The 17098-nt window shown below is 49.5% G+C and overlaps 1 protein-coding gene across 1 annotated transcript in view; it reads right to left on the bottom strand.

Annotated features, from left to right (window-relative positions):
- Positions 1–14111, bottom strand: part of IRS1 (insulin receptor substrate 1) — a 60084-nt gene extending 45973 nt beyond the window's left edge. The window contains exon 1 of the mRNA XM_074364404.1: positions 9252–14111. Coding sequence (XP_074220505.1) covers positions 9273–12995 — 3723 coding nt within the window. The 5' untranslated portion in view covers positions 12996–14111 and the 3' untranslated portion in view covers positions 9252–9272. The remainder of the gene's footprint in view (positions 1–9251) is intronic.
- Between the last annotated feature and the right edge of the window lie 2987 nt (positions 14112–17098).

Here is a 17098-nt window from a genome sequence, read left to right on the forward strand (position 1 = left end):
AGTTGGGTGCTGAATGCCTGAGTACTACCATAAAAGTGAACCGGGGAGGTAAATAAAGTAATAAAGATTAAAAATGCTAGTATTTGAAAACTTAGACACCTTTCCCTTCTCAATCAATTGGCACAAACGCTTCAAAGCTAGAAAAGCAGATCATTTCTTAACAAGCTTTCCCTCCTTCCAGGGTTATGTACTTTTTTCTTTAACCTGAGGATCCAGAAGAGGCATGGAAAATAAAGAGTACTTTGCTTTTTCCCTTTAACAAAAACAAAGCAGGGAGTCTATTGTAAGAGGGCTGTTGGCTGCTGTGTTCCCTCAGTGCAGCAATGTGGGATCTGAGTGTGTTCTGCCATGGAAGACTTGGAGCTGTTGGGCATTTAACCAACTTTCTATTACTAAGCTTCAAAATTTATGAGCAGCTCATCTCTGGAAAGATAAACAAAAAACCAGCGTTGGTGGTGGCCTCTGAGAAGAGAAGCTGGAGAACAGGAGTGGGAGAAAGCCTTAATTTTCACTCTATATCTTTAAAAACAATTTTGTTAAACCACTTGAAACAGCATGAGTCTGCATTGGCTACACCAAAATATTAAAAGAAAAAAACATTATGTAAATAGATCCAGAAAACTACCATAAAACTTGGTGGTCTTAAAAAAACTGCTTTTTTTATGTCTCTGGAAGAAACTACTATAAACTTAAAAACAAATATGACTGCACACCGTCAAAACAGAGAGAGATGAAAAGCGAGCAATGAGAAAAACCTCAAAGTAGATTATACTTCCCGCCAGCAGCAAGCACAGGGTCCAGAGGTCAGAGGGTTAGAGGTTTCGCTACTAAAAATAAAAACCACCCACCCAAAGGGGAAGAAAAAAGTCCTTGAATAATAGAGCTTCTAAGACCCAAAGATTTTGCAATTTCTTTCGCAGCCCTCATCTTCACCCCACGTTTCCTAACACTGACTAACCCCTAACAAGGACTGACTAAGCTCCTGACCATTTATCACCTGGACCCCTCTCCTGGCTGCTTTAGTTTGACCAAAGATCTCTTTTCTCCTTGCTTCTTGTAAATATTATGTTTGCTAGCTGCATATCCGAAAACGGACCACTCTGTCCAAAGGAGAGTTTGGACAGCCTTATAAACTATTTAAGCATGCTGGTGTTACTGTGAGGCAGGAAGCTATGGTTAGAATGATTAAGAAAAGCAGACAACTTTAAGATAGGTGGGCACTTCGGCCCAATGAGCAGATGAAAAATACTGACTTCCATACATTGCACCTTCTGAATCTTAATTTTTTCCCAGATAAGTTGAGCCGTAAGAAATTTGGTAATTACTTAGATGAATTCCCCTCCCTCCCATTTTTGTCCTCATTTCCATGTTCCCATCACCATCCTCTTAACAAAATCTGTGCTGTTGTAATGTGATAGGTGCTCACTGGTGTTTATTGAGGCAAAGGAGGGAGGGAGACCAATAAGAAATCATAGTTTAGTGAGGAGTGTATAGCTCAGCAGCAGAGCATGTGCTAAGTATGCATGAAGCACAAAGTCGTGGGTTCAATCCCCAGTACCTCCATTTAAAAAAAAAAGGAAATCATAGGTTAGGTGTTGGGAGCTAGGTGGCCCCTATCAATACACTGGAGATGGAAAGTTCTTCTGATCATTCCCACAATCTCTTAAATTCAAGGGTAAGTATGATTATTTCTCATATCTCATAGAGCCCTGTCAATAATTTTTAAAAGAACAGGGAAATGATCACTGGAGAATACTGAATAATAGTTAGATACATAGTAATTACCAGATATTTCAGAGACCTTCAACTACTGTATTTTTTAAAAATTTTTGCCTGTCTTATTTCAATCATAACCTTCCTAAAAGTAAGAATCATGACTTTCTGTGCAGAATATAATTTGTTTGCCACACCACATATATTTGAAGGAAAAAAACCAGAAAACAAAAAGAAGGCCTCTTTGATCATTCCAACAAACACAATACAACTATCAATTTCTCAAGATTAAGTGCTACTTGTTCAGCAACGTGACCTCAAGATGTCAGGGAGGATCAGAGAACTAGCATCAAAGTATTTTTTGGTCAAAAAAAGAAGAGGGAGGAAAGTTTATTAAAGTCTTTTTTCCTTACTACAACTTGGCATCTTCTTCAGCCCAACCGACTAGCATCCAACGCACATGGGTTTGGCTCTAACAGGGCCAGCGGTAGATGGTGGAGAGTGTGACACTGAGTGGACAACAGCAGCAACAAACATGGAACAACAAGGGAAAACAGTGAATGCAACTCAGCTTCCTCCATCAGACATGCAGGGTAGGGCAATAAAACCACAAAGATGGATACAATTAACATAATAGTCTGACTCATATTCAAGTCCACTGCCATCATTAATGCAAATGCAGAAAGGAGGGGTGAAAAAGAAAGTGATGTGTTTATGTTTTCAACCTAAACACATCATTTTTAAAAGCTCTAATATTCAAAGATCACTGACTCACTGAAGAAGTACAAATAACATAGACCCAACTAAATTTCTTTGAATAAATAGATTGTAGCAGAGCCTGCAGGAAGATTAAAATGGAAAATGTTCCTTTTCCCATAGATGACAGTACCTGATATTTATCTAATCTATCTCCCCTCTAGTCTCATAAATTAAGAATGGGAGAGAGACAACATTTTCATAATGTCAGACAAGAACAGAACCAAAAAGAGGAAAAGTTTTACAACTTTTTGGAACTTTCCCAACAGTTTGAAATTAGTGTACTACTATACCATACTAATATTAAAATGTAATTCTGTTAAGTTAAAATTCAATGTGATTACAATTTATGAGCATGTTTCCATAACATTTTAAAAAGAACGTTTCAAGTTTGCTGCGTAGCTGTGGACTCATAAGATAATGAAATAATACATCAATTGCATAACTATAAATGTGGTAGACTATCTGTTATTTTAAACACAAGAAAAGTATTAGTGTGAAAAAAAGTTACAGAATCTTTAGTGTGAAACTGACTTCAAACTGAATCCGCAAGAAGCTGTTTTCCTTGAATACAATTTCCAGTAACTCTGTAACATGAGGAAATAATTGAGGAAATGGTTTTCTTCAGAACAAAGCAAAATAAAACCTTAAAATTGTGAAGTGTCCCATTATACTGAATTACCAACCCACCAAAATAAAAGGAAACATTTATATACTATACAGCTAAGAAATACATCTGATGATAGCAGAAAGAGTAGAAAAGTAACTGTCAGGTCAATGAAGTTTTGAATGAAAGCATCAATAGACTTTTCTAATTTATGAAATCCACATGGAGGTGCCCAAATGGGAAGGCAATTCTGAATACATTGGCAGCCGGACAGCCAGGATTACACTGGGTCAGCAAAGCACTGTGCGGCTCAAGCAACCAATCAGAACTGCTGAAGCACAAAAAAGCTGGGCAACACTGATTTTACCAGCAAGAGAAGTTTTGAGTTTGTTCACACACCCAACAGAGAAAAATAAAACTAAACAAAAAATTGTGAAAGACTTCTTATAGTTCCCAACTGGCCTCTCAGATTTCTTCCCCATTCATTCAAGTGGATACTTCACCAAAGGATTCTCATGGTACAAATGAGAAACATTATCCATAAACAGACCACTGGCGCAAGAAGGGGTGATTTCCAGCACAATAAACAGAATAACGCCACAGGCGTGGATTGCTTAAAGCTTTACCTGTACTGCCAGGTGGGGACGGATGCTTCCAACAGCTGACCTTAGGAGGAAGGAACCAGCGGGTAACCTGCATTCTCACACAAATTTTGTTTTTAAAAAGGGAGGAGGGGAGAGAAGCCAAATCCAGTCTAAAAAAGGTTCCAAAAATTTAGACTGGTAGAGTCAGCAAGGTTTGTCTGAAGGTCTGTTAAAGTCTGAAAATGTTCCCCCGACTCCAGATAAGAAAGGTTAAAATCAGTCTTAAATCAAGCCATAAAGAGTGATCCAGAAGCTAGAACGGGACAGAACCGAATATTCTAATGCACTTCATTAGGACCCCATCAATAGCTTCTTCAGAAAGAATCCTCATTACAACTGACCCATTAAAGAATATCATTTTCTCCAAAATATCCCTATGTTTAGAGCTGCAAAGGAGGTTAGAATAATTAAGAACAAAATTCTCAACTTACTGATGAGGAAATAGGTCCAGAGAAATTAAATGACTTTCTCAAGGTCACTCAGCTTAGTGAAGGGCATAGGCTGTGTTATAACCCAAGATCTCTGGCTCCCAGGAACTGCTTTTTCCATTGTATCATTCAAGATAACATTAAGCTATTTTCCGGGAATTTTGATTAAAAAAAAAAAGGAGAGAGGAGGGAAGTATGCCCTCTTGGATTCTGAGTCTCTCACTCTAGAACAGTATTGGAGAAAGTATTTATTTGGAAGGCAATCTGATAACTGACTACAATATATGAAATTTTTATGGCTTTATTTCTAACATAAAAAGCTACCTAAACAATAGCAGAAATTAGGAAGATTGTTAAATGCTCAAAGTTTTCTGGAACAGCAGAGCAGCTCAGAAGCAGTATTGGGGCATAGAATTTTCAGGGGCAGTGTTTCTTCCTTACATTTTCACCTGTGACGTTTCAATCAACACCTAAAGAAAAATGCTGCCTTTGGGGCTTATGATTCAGTGATTGCAACAGAGATTGTTAGCTGGTGAGAAACGCTTATCTGAGAGGGATGGGAAGAAGGAAATACTTCCATAGTATTTATCTTCGTTATTTTCCTTCTTTATTCTAGAAAGAATAAATAAACAAATGCCGATCGCACTTGGTAATACATCCCACATAATTTTGGTTATGTGAGGAAGCACAACATAAATCTAGCAAGCTTTCGAAGTCCGTTCTCCCTGCCTGCCCTGATGAGCTGTCACTCAGGCTGCCACAGGTCAAAACACAAATCTGTTTTTGAGAAGCAAGCAGCATTACCTGCAAGCCCAATAAGGAACCCTGTCCAAGCCCTCGTAAGGAATCTCTAGATTCTCACGATTTGCAAGCTGTATCGACGTTTTCATTTCACTATGAGCTTCCTTGGGCTGAGGATGGTCAGTTTTTGTGGGTCTTATCCTAGCTCTGTGCTTTGCAAACTGCAAGCACGCAACAGTGTTGACCCTGATGCAGTTTCGAGCCAAATGGATTTTCCGAATGATCCCCACACAGTGCCAGCCACAGCACTTGGATTTCCTACTCAGTTTCTCTCTCCTTCCTCCCAATAGTAAGAGATGTAAATGTAAAAATCTTGAGCCAACCCAATCAATCCTACAACCACGTGCTGTAGCTTCCTCCTGTTCACAGATTTCAAGACAGGAAGATTAAGGAACAGGAACGTGGCGTCGTAGTAAATCGTAGTAAAGAGAGGAGGGAAACAAAATGGGGCACGTCACATGGTCACGGCCTGGATTTTTCTCAATTAAATATAAGAGGAAGTGTGTGTTTCCGGCCTCTGTCAGTGGGCTGGTTGGACTTTCTCATTCTTAGGATTCTGGTCTAGATGCACGAGTAAGGCTGAGCTCATAACATCCTCTGGGAGGAGGATGGAGGGGGCGTGTATTTGGCTCAGTTCTTCGAGCGGTAGAGGGAGGGGGCAGAGGGAGAAGGGTGGGCGACCGCCTGGCTGTCTGGCCGGCTGCCACCACCGGACCCTGGACCCGGGACCGAGGCCCCCACCCAACCCTCGCCCGAGGTCCCGCCCCACCCCTGCTGCAGCTAGGCCTACGCTCGCGCTGATTGGCTCCGGTGGGGGCCAATCAGCGCCCGGCTGCCCCGCCCGCCCAGGGGCCAGCCTCCCCGCGGCTCTGGCAGGGGCCAGGGCTCGCCCGCCACTGCCACCGCCACCTCCCACCACGCCCGGGAGGGGACCCGGCCGCCCCCGCACCCCCAAGCGACCGGGGGTGAGCAGGGTGGGAGTCTTCTTAGGGTGGCCTCAGCCTCGCTGCAGATTCCCCAACCTCGGGCCTAAGGGGGCTTAGAGGAGGGAGGGGGAGCAGAGCACCAAATAAACAGGGAGGGATGCAGGAAGCAGAGGTGACCGGGGAAACGGTGAAGTGCCAGGGCCGAGAGAGGGTTTGCGCCAGACAAAAAAGGCCACACAGCGAGGGGACAGGAGGGAGGAAGAGAGGGAGAGATGGGAGGTAGTCGTGGAGGTAGGAATCCTTGACATCACAACGAGGAAATGGGGTGAGAGGAAGAAAAAAGGCCCATTTTTTTAAGGGGACATAACCAAATGACCAAAAAAAAAAGGAACCTAAAAAACTATGGCTTGAGTCTGTCTTTACCAAAGCCTGCTCTATCCGCTCAGCTGCAGCTTCCAAACTAAAAAACAAATTTGAGGTAAATTCTGGGTGAAGATAGCTGGGCTGCTGTAAAGCCCTTTCTGCCCTCCGATTTGGGCTCTCAATTTACTCTCTGCAGAGAGTAGGCCACCAGTACTGCAAAATTCTGAAATGGAGCCGAAAAGAAAAGACAATGCCAGGAACATAAGAGGTGGGAAACAAGGGGACTGGGAGAGGTGGAGACTGGAAAACGATCTGGCAGGTCAGAACCAAGAGGAGACCCAGATGGACAAGAGGGAAGAGAAACAGAAAATGTGGTGGGACAGGAGGTGAATCAAGGGCAACCAACAGTCCTGCCCACCTGCACGAAATGCCTCAGAAATGTCCTGTAACAGACCGTGGAAAAGAGTAAACAGGCAGAGATGTTTCAAATGAGGGCTTAGGAGATAGAGCACACATCTCCTGGCCCCTTATGCCCTTTCCTGTTTCAGGTTTCACCTGAGAAATAGGAAAGAGAGGCAAACAGCAGTTGCTGAGGAAGTTAGGAAAACGATGTTTTCACAAACTAACATGCTCTTTCATAGGCAGAGTGCTTTGCTGTGGACAGGTTTGACTTCCTTTTTGTTTCAGATGATAATTGACTATCAAATCACATCTTTAAACTCAACAGAGCAAAGGCAAACTCAGCAAGAAAGAGAAATAAGCACAAGTCAGGGTTTAAATGTGCCAAGTAGCATTTGGTGCCTCACTTAAAACACACACACATATATACACACTGGCGCATGCGTACACACACACACACACACACACACACACACACACACACACACACACACACAGCTCCCACTCCCCCCATCTCTCATCTCTCTGCATTTACATCTTACAAATACTGTAGAATTTTTCTGGCATATTGCTGTCAAAGCATGGTCAATTGCTACTCCAGGATTATTAAGGATATGATTATATGGTTGTTGCAGAGTATTATATTTTCCCTCAGAAAGCTAAGAATAGAAGATTCTTTGGTTTTGTTGGTTTGTTTTTAATCTATCCTCCATATAAGGAGGATTTTATTTTAAAGCCCTTTTGAAAAATAAAAACTTTATTTGTCAATTTCCTTCCGAGCAAATATTATTTATTCTACTCTATAAAAAGAAACCTGTTCAAATTAGGAAAACAGGCAAGGAAATCTTATTGTTTCTTAGCCTCTTCTTTCATCTCTTTAAAATCCAAATCTTAGTTCTGCAGGGGTTTTTCTCCCTTCAAATTCTCATTCCTTTATAAATGAAACATTTTGCAACACAAATGGCTAATGTGTTAGAGGGATTCACATTCCCAAAAACATCCCTGGAAATAACCAAAATTTTTACTGTTGAGGTTGCTATACACAATTAAATTTCTCTTCCAGAGAATGAATCATGAAAATAAATTTTGAATACTTATCAAATAAGTGCTTTGTATAATATATCACCTTAAATCTTAGTTTGAATGTTTGTATACCTGTACCTTGTTCTACAAAAGAGAAAATGATATGGGTCAAATATTAGAATCAAAGAGACTATGACCACATAATAAATAACCTATCAACAGGAACCCACTGCACACATGAATGTCTTATGAATGGACACATATTAGGAAGAATCGTGCTTTTTAAAGCTCATTTGGTGAAGCATATATAAAAAGACTATCACAACAAGATAATCAGTTTGTCAGAATAAAGTGTTTCCAAATGCTGGAAACTTCTACATTGCCAACTCATCACATTATTTGCAAACTATACTCCTCTCTCCTTCCCACAATTATGACCACCAGAAAACAGGCTCAACAGAATGAAGGGCAAGCTAATTTCCTACTACAAACGTTTTTTGTTTTCAGTACAGCCTTAGCCCCAGAAGACCTGAAGCCAACTTTCAACATTCACTATTGAACTTAGAGGCAAACAGTAAATATCCTAAAAATGAAGAGAACAAGGTCTAGTCCTTACGTTCAATGCAGAAGAAAACCAAACCCTTCCATTTCCCTGTCTTAGGACTCCTTTTCAGCATAAAAATGTTAAGTAATTTTACAGAAGACATACAGTAGCCCCCAAATGATCTGTATGACGTCTTTGTGCAGGCCTTTGCAAGAACAGGCAACTGTAAGGCAGACACGCTGGGATGAATTTTCATAACTCTTAACTCAATAATGGGTCCCAGACGCATACAGACTTCACTGCCTATCTGTATAAAAGCAGCCATGCCTGTGAGGTGGTGGGTCGGTGTGTGAGTAGTATTTCACACATCCTGGTTCAGGAACAAAAAGAAAATGTCACCAATGATTACCTTCTAAAGAGAGTCACCAATTAACAGGTACTTCTCTAAGTACATAAGCCTAAGCAAGTCCTGACTCAATCTTTTCAGGGCAACAGGAATAAAAATTGGTGTTTCCCATGCTATTTATATTGCCTTGGTGTTGTGAAATCACAGAACTAAAGTACACAGAGCAACTTGATAAGATCACCCTTAAGAACTCAGAAACACTACCTTCAAATGAAGGGCTCAGTCCCTGTATTAACAGGTTTTTTTTTTTTTTTTTTTTTTTTTTTTTTTTGTGGAATTGTCCCTTCCAGAGGCTGACCTAAATATATAGTCAAAAGAAAACTTCAATAGAGGTCAAGGTTCTTACATATGAACTTCACAAACCTCAGAACTAGTAGTATAGGAAATATGCCTTGTAAATACCAGTGAGTACTTCACTTGGGAACCTCAAGTGAAAAAGCCGTCCTGTGTGTGGCTGCTGCTACAGACTTAACTGACCATCAGCCAGGTGTCACCTTGTGTGCCCTGACCTCCCCCCTCCCTGAGTACACTCCCTAAGGAAGCAGTGGGGAGGAGAGGGAAGGGGTGGAGGCAGAGGAACAGAATTCCAGCACAAGGTTAAAAGCAGTTTCGTCTTCTGACTTTGTCACCAGGAAACGCACCTGCTGTGATGTCCAGTTGAGCTACTGGAGGTCCTCTGGCTGCTTCTGGAAACTGATGCTGGCATAGGCGCTTAAATCCTCGCTGGAGCGGCTGGTGGAGCTGCTCTCGCCGCTGCCCAGAGGCTGATGGGGGGGCGGGGGTGGAGGAGGCTGCGGTTGAGGGGGTCGCTCCTGAGGGCGCTGTTTGAAGTCCTTGACCAGATCCAGGTCTATGTAGTTAAGACCATTCTCCAAACCCCCGGCTGCCCCGCACACTTGAGCCAGCTCCTTGGGGGCTCCCCCCAGCTCCCCAGGCCTCAGCCACACGTTCTCAAAGGAAGCAGAGCTGTGGCGCTTCACATCCTCAGCGCTGCTGCTGCCACCACCACTGCCCCCGACTGCAGCCCCGCCTCCGAAGGGCAGGGTGTTGCCCGCCCGAGTGGCACTGGGCGTTGAGGAGAAGGTCTCGGAGCTGTGCCTCCTCCTGCACCCTTGCGGGTCGGCACGGATCACTTTGGCACTCTGGTTACGGCTGGGACTGAGGTTCACCCGCGTGAAGGCGCTCGGGCCCCCAGGTCCCTGCGGGCCCCCCAGCAGGGACGAGCAGGCCGCCAGCTCCCCTGCTCCTTGAGGCTCTGCAGGGGAAGCAGAGGTCGTGGAGGATGAGGAGGGCGCGGCCGCTGTGGCCCCGGGAAGGCTGGCCTCCTCCACAACGATTCCGGTCCGCATATCGGCGTAGCTGATGGGGGCAACCGGCGAGGTGTCCACGTAGCTCTGATGGGGGCAGCCCACCTGCATGGTCATGTAGTCACCCCGGCTGCTAGGCACTGCCCGGGTCGGCCGGCACACGCTAACAGCTCCGGGGGGGGCGGGGCCCACCCTCCCGGGCTGGACCCCTGCGCTCTCCTGCCAGGTGGCCCTCCTGCCGGGCCCCAGGTCCATGTTCATGTACTCTTCCGCGCCAGCCTCTTCCTCTCTGGGAGCTGGCTGGAGCTGGGATGGGCACCTGACAGAAGGCGAGCTGTGGGGAGCCACTGGGCCAGATAAGTAGCCGGGCTGATCGCTCCCGAATTCAATATTCACATATTCCCCTGGGCTCTTGGGCTCCGGAGGGTGCAGCAAGGGCGGCGGCTGCTGCTCTCTGGCCCGAGGTAAGGTGCTGGCCTTGGGATCCCCCAGGGACAGCCTCGTGGGCCGGGCCAGGCGGTTGTTGGTCTGGGCAGCTGTGTCCACCTTTCGAGGCAGATGGGGCTGCAGGACCTGATGGTGGAGATGCGGGAGGCTGGGCTCCAGCCTAGCCCCACAGTATCCCCCGCCCAGGCTGTCGCTGCTGGTGGAGGAGGAGGAATCTTCTGCCGCTGTGGCATAGAGGAGTCGACCAGAGCTGGAGGAGAGGCGGAGGTGCTGGTGCCGGGCGCTCTCCTCCAGCTCTCCCGGGCGCTGGGTGTGCTTAAAGGACCTTGGCAAGGAGTAGTAGGAGAGGACTGGCTTGTGCTGGGGATCCTCAGGGCCATAGTAGCAGTCGGAAGGGCTGCTGGTGTTGGAGTCCCCCACTGGCGACATGTTCATGTAGTCACCTGTACAAGACAAGAGCTTGCCACTACTGCTCTCCACGGGGAGTTTGGGGTGTGGCAGGGCGTGAGAGTGGTGGCCTCCTACCCCGTTCGTCCACAGCTTGCCATAGCTGCTCCCAGAAGGGGCTGCACCGCTGCCGCTGCCGCCACTGCCAGGTCCACCTCCAAGGTCAGGAGAGCAGCTGCCGCTTGGGGACATCATCATGTAGCCATTGGGGTCCACTCTCTGAGGATGGCGTCTGATGGGGTTGATGATCTGTTGTGGGGCAGACACGCTCTTGGGGCTCATGGGCATGTAGTCTCCACTGCCCTTTCGGCTGCCGGGCACTGGAGCCACCCCTGGGGACATGGGCATGTAGCCGTCATCGGTGTGGAGACTGGAGGTGTCTGGGCGGTGGTGGCCCCCACGCCGCTCCAGGGGGTGCATTTCTAGACCCTCCTCAGGGTAGGAATGGGTGGGCACGAAGGCGGAGTGCCGGTAGCTGGGCACTCGGCCTCCGCTGCCACCTCCTGGCGGGTAGGCAGGCATCATCTCTGTATATTCCTCAATGGAAGCCACAGAGGACTGGGATGGGGTCTTCTGGTGGGAAATGGTAGGGGATGTGCCAGCAGAGTGAGTTCGCTTTCGGAACCGATTATCCAGATCCGCGGCACTGGCTGCTTCATCTCCAGTCAGGGCTGGGCTCGTCCCCAAACCAGCTCCTGGGATGTAGCGGTGACCGTTGCCACCCCGAGGCAAAATGTAGTGACCGTTGGGGGCAGCGAGGGTGGAGGGCCCCTTGCCTCCCATGCAGATGTAGTTGCTCAGCTCCTCCTCACCGCGGGCCGGTGGGGTGTGGCCCAGGGAATCCGGAGTGACACTACGAAAGGAACTTCGGAAATCGCAGGGACTGGAGCCATACTCATCTGAGGAGATGAAACCGCCATCGCTGGGGGAACCGGACACAGAAGCACTAGACCGCCGCGGGAAGAGACAGTCCGAGGTGGATCCGTGGCCACTGGTGCTGCTAGACGACAGACTGACCGGGCTGGTGGCAGAAGGTGAGCAGCGAGAAGAAGGCATGGGGATAGAGCGGCTGTGGTTGAGAGGCGGGTGCAGCCGGGAGCTGCCTCGATGCCGGTGGGCGTGGGTCCTGTTGGTGCTAGGACTTACAGGACTACCGTCCACAGAGGCGGGGCGAGACATGGTGCCTTCGCCATCACTGGAGGCACGGACGCGGAAGGAGCCCTGCTTCCCGCCCACCAAGCTGGCAGGGGAGGTGGCAGTGATGCTCTCTGTGCGAGAGCGGCGGGTCAGCCCTACCTGGCTGGGTGGAGGGTTGTTGAGGTGGTGCCTGCGCAGGGGGACACTGATGGGGTTGGAGCAGTTGGAGGAGGACTGGCTCTTGCTTCGAGGTCGAAACTCATCGCTCATGGCCCGCATGGCCTCCAGGATTGTCTCATGCATGTTCTGGGCCACCACAGAGTCATCCACCTGCATCCAGAACTCCCCGGGTCCCGTCACTGCGGAACGGCCCACCTCGATGAAGAAGAAGTTCTCGGAGTGCCCACAGCGCCTGATGTTCATCAGCTGCAGTACCACAGCCGCCGCCTCCGAGTTCAGCTTCACAAAGCTGATGGTCTTGCTGGTCAGGCAGAGGCGGTAGATGCCAATCAGGTTCTTTGTCTGACCCAGGCCCTTGGGTTTCAGGATCACCTGCCAGACCTCCTTGAAGGCGGGTCCTGGGGGCACGTCCCCGTAGCTCAAGTCCTCCCCAGCCTCGCCGAGGCCAGAGCTGCCACTGCAGCTGCCCCCGCCGCCTCCCGCCCCGGGGGCCGCGGCCCCGTCGTGGTGGCCCTTGGCTCGGTTGTGCAGCTGCAGGAGGGCCTGGTACCAGCTGTCCTGCTCCGCCTCGCTGTCCGCCGCGATGGCAAAGTGCTCGTCCCGGGTGTAGAGGGCTACCAGGTGCTTGTTCTTGGAGTCCGCCCGCTTGTTGATGTTGAAGCAGCTCTCGAGGGGGATCGAGCGTTTGGGGGCGCTCGACTTGTGCCGCCACTTCTTCTCGTTCTCGTAGTACTCGAGACGCGCCGGGCCCCCCGCCTCGCTGGCCGCCCGCAGCACGAAGAAGCGCTTGTGCATGCTCTTGGGTTTGCGCAGGTAGCCCACCTTGCGCACGTCCGAGAAGCCGTCGGTCTCGGGAGGGCTCGCCATGCTGCTGCCACCGCCGCCGCCACCACCGCCGCCGAGCAGAGCGAGGCGCCGAAAAACAACCGGGTGGGGGGCGGAGGCTCCGAGCCGCGGCCCCGCACATGCAAACAGGGCTGGAGGCGGCTGAAACCCCGACTCCGAAATCCACGCCGCCCTCTGCGCTAGGGAGGGGCAGCCAAGGGAGGACGCAGCAGCTGCGCCAAGGAGATTGCCCCGACCGGAGTTTACTGGCGTTTCATGCCCTGGGGGAGGCAGCGCGTCCGGCGTGAGTTGCAGCCCGGATCCTCCGAGAGCCAAGTCTCCTCTCAACCGCCGCGGCCGGGAAGGAGCAAAGATGCATCTCTCGCCGCCGAGGCGAGAGTCCGGCGCAGGCAGGCGGCGGCTACGGCTGGGGGTCCCCGCGTTGCCCCTCCAGGCGCGCGCGCCTTCCCTCCTGAGTTCCCCTTTGGAAGTAGCGATTCCCGAGGCAAATTAAATATCCTTGGGCAGGGGGAGGCGAGCTGCCAAGTCCCAACGTTGCACGGGGTTCTCCCTCCTCCTCCTTCGCCTCCTCCTCCGCCTCCTCCCACCCCCCAACCGTCCCTGCCGCCACCAGCAGCCCAAATACCAGCTCAGTCGCAGAGACCGCGGCGCTGCGGCTGTTGCTGCTGCTGCTGCTGCTGCTGCTGCTGCTGCTGCTGCTGCTGCTGCTGCCGCCGCCCGCGGACGCGTCCTCTGCAGCCCCCATTCGGGCCCATCTCGGCAGGCGGAGAAAGTGGCTTTTCCACGACAAACGCTACTAGGCAGCTTGGGGAGCTGAGGATAAGCTGGAGGGACAGGCTCATCCCTGCCCCTCGCTCCAGTCGGGAGGGGAGGGGACGAGGGCGGGAGGCGAGGGGGGTAGGCTGGGGAAGGAGTCGGGGAAGACGCCTCTTCCCCGGGAGGCGCTGCCGCTGCAGTTACTTCTCCCCTCCTCCCTCCTCCTCGGAGAGTTGCCGAGAGCCCCAACCAAAACAAGCGGCGGCGTCTGGCTCTGCGCGCCGGCCCCCTCCGACCGCGCCGCCGTCTCACTCCGAGGAGAAAAACACGTGACGGAGCCTCTGCGCTCCGCAGCCCGGCCGCCACCGCCGCCGCCGCCGCCGGGAGGCTCCCGCCCGGGTCTCTACATTCCGGGCCGAGCCCGCCCCGCGCCCGCCCCTCTCCGCCCCCCGGCCGTGCCGCAGCGGCGCCCGCGCCCGGCCTCGGCGCAGCGCTCGGGCAGCGCCCCTGCGCGGCCGCCCGCCCCGGCGCAAAGCCTTCCTCCCCACGCGCCACCCAGGGCGCCCCTGGCCCGCAGGAATCCCCGCCGCGGGCGCGGGCGGGGGTGTTTGGATGGCAACCCGAAAGCACGAGGGGAGTCTGGGAAAACGGGGGGGCGAACTCGGGAAGACGCAGGAGTGAGGGTGGGGGGCGACGGGGGGGCACTGCGGCTACAGCGCCCTGCGTGGGAGGGCCCCGGGAGGAGGGGGCGCGGGAGTGGGGCTGGATCTTACCTAACAGGTAAGATCGACCCCTCTAGAAGGACGTTTCTAGTCAAAGCTTTTTCTCCCTGGAAATATAAAAGCTGAATTTCAGTTTCGGGGTGATAGGCGAGAGTGAGATCTGTATTTTTGTGGGTTTTCTAAAGGACTTTTTGGGTCAGCTTTCCACCTTGGAATCCTCGCATTTGCTGCAGTGAAGTACCTCGAAGAAACAGAGGGACGCCCAAGGGCAGTGACTGGGGGGGTTATGGTCACTTCTAAACGGGAACAGGGATCCCTGGGAAGCGTCATACGTCCGGCGCCTTGAGGTTAGCGCTGGTCAGTTAGGGAGAAAATATAAATATCACAGCGTCTCCCCCACCCCCTATCCCAGCGAGGGGGCGGGGGTTCACACCTTGGGTGAAGGCTTGGGGAGGAAATGAGATGCTCTCCCCTTACCATATTCCGAAAGCAATTTGTGATTTTTAAAAGACGTTGGGGGACTACAGAGGGTTCGTGAGGCCAAAACCCTACTGTGTAAATATTGGCTGAAGTGTGTTTCACACACACACAGCATCCACACCCATTGAACCACCCCATAAAATGTTTACCCTTGAGCACAAGGATAATCGGGAGAAAACAAGGATGGTGCCAGCTCAACTGTACAGGAAAATGGGCACTTCAGGATTAGAACAGGTCATCAGCCTGGGTCTTCTTGGAGCGATTCTTAACACAGTTCCCTTGCGGTATCAGTCTCATCACAAACGCTCCCCGAAGTTTTTGTTTGTTAAGCTGACCTGTAAACAAGCAGTTTGTCCCCTGCTGGTCCAGCTGGCATTAACAACCCTTTTAAAAATGACTTCTGTCACTCTACTTAACGCTATCTTATTTTCCCACCCTATTCCCTGGCCCGTTTGGGGTCTCCGCCCCCTCTTCGCAAGGGAGACCCTCCTCAGACGCCAGCTCTCTGGCACTGCAGGATGCTCGCAGGGAAACGCAGTAGCTCAGGCGCTGGGCATGCTCAATGGCCGGACAGGCTGGGCCGAGGAGGAGCGCGCCTGGGCCTAATACGGGGGTGAGGGGCGGGGGAGTTTCTTGGCGAAGCCTGCTGATTGGTGAGGCTGCCTGTCCTTCAAGCCTTGCCTTGAGGGAGGGGAGGTGGGGAGAGAGGGTGAGGGTACCAAGGTAGGTTGCAAAGCGCAGTGAAAAAAAGAAAAAAGAAGAAAAAAGAACCAAAGGCGCCATTCAGCAGCGTATGACACGTGAATTGGGGGAGTCGGTGTCTGCAGAGGGGCTACTCCCCACCGAAGCCTGGGAGTTTCTCATTTCCTCTCTCACCTTCTTGTTGCCTGCCATCATGCAGCCTCATCTCAACCCGGTTAATCTATAATTCGTGTGCACGCTTTTGAATTGAAAGCCCGCCCTTCTCTACCTCTGACAGCTTGGTGATGTGGGCACACGTGCCCACTACAGCAGAGCTATAAATAGCAGATATAATCTGCAAACGAGGCGGCAGTAACAGTGGCTGAGATTCCGGGGGAATAGCGCGCTTGATGGAGAGCAGGGGTTGCGGATCAGGGAAGGCTGAACTTAAAGTAGGTAAAGAGTAAAGTAACTGTGGGGTTTTACCCTTGGCGAAAGAAAAAAAAAAAAAGATAAAAGGATTGTTTACTAGTAACAATGAAATCTAAGGCCAAAGGGCTTTTTACAGTTTTGATGCTTAGGGCAGGGTCGGGGTGGAGAGTATATCACATTTTGTTGGAAAAACAATCCAAGTCCATTTACTTTTGAAATGCTCCCCCCGCAAAAAAATTAAAAAAGCTAAATAAAGCTAAATAAATGGAATAAAGGAAAAGAAAATACTCTATCCTAGCAGGAGGAGGGGTCAGGGAGATCAAGATAATTTGTGAATATTCTACAATAATCTTCATAGAAAGGTTAGAATTTTGATCATGTATAACTTATTTTAAAGCCTTAAAATAACTCAGTGACAAAGAATTTCAGCTTTAAAAAAGCAAATTCAGTGGCTAAAATATTCATTAAAAATCTCGAAATAAGTCAGCTTGGTGTGACACTTTTTTTTTCCAAGCCAATTTCACGTGGTAGATGATCACTGATCATGGAATGTTATTGTCCTTTCTTCCTACTTGCTGATGCTTTACTACCAACGTTAAAGGTGGTTAACATTATTATAATAATACTACAGTGATTTCATTTGTCCTTTACATTTTTTTTAATTAGTCGGTTAACTCTGGAAATCCGTATTTGGTTCATATACAGACTAGAAAGAGATGCTTTTGTGGAAACTGACTGAAGTAATTTTGAGCAGGTACAAGTATTATCCTGTCACCATATGTGAAATTAGTCTTGTGGTGTACTGCAGTTAAATATACTGTATGAAAAATTCACTCCTAAGTGAAAATTTACAGAAACCAAGAAAGGAAGCTTACCAAATATATTGCTCAATGCTGCCATCTATAGGACAGTTAGAGATGATTTGGGTAAGAGCCTAAAGTGCGTTTTAAAACTACAAGAGCTGAAATAATGATTCATCAAAACACTGGGACAGCTATGTTGTTGTTGACAATGCAGTTATGATTCCAGGAGTTAAAACATTCAACACCACGA

The sequence above is a fragment of the Camelus bactrianus genome, chromosome 5 (genome assembly GCF_048773025.1).
Source record: "Camelus bactrianus isolate YW-2024 breed Bactrian camel chromosome 5, ASM4877302v1, whole genome shotgun sequence".
Lineage (NCBI taxonomy): Eukaryota > Metazoa > Chordata > Mammalia > Artiodactyla > Camelidae > Camelus > Camelus bactrianus.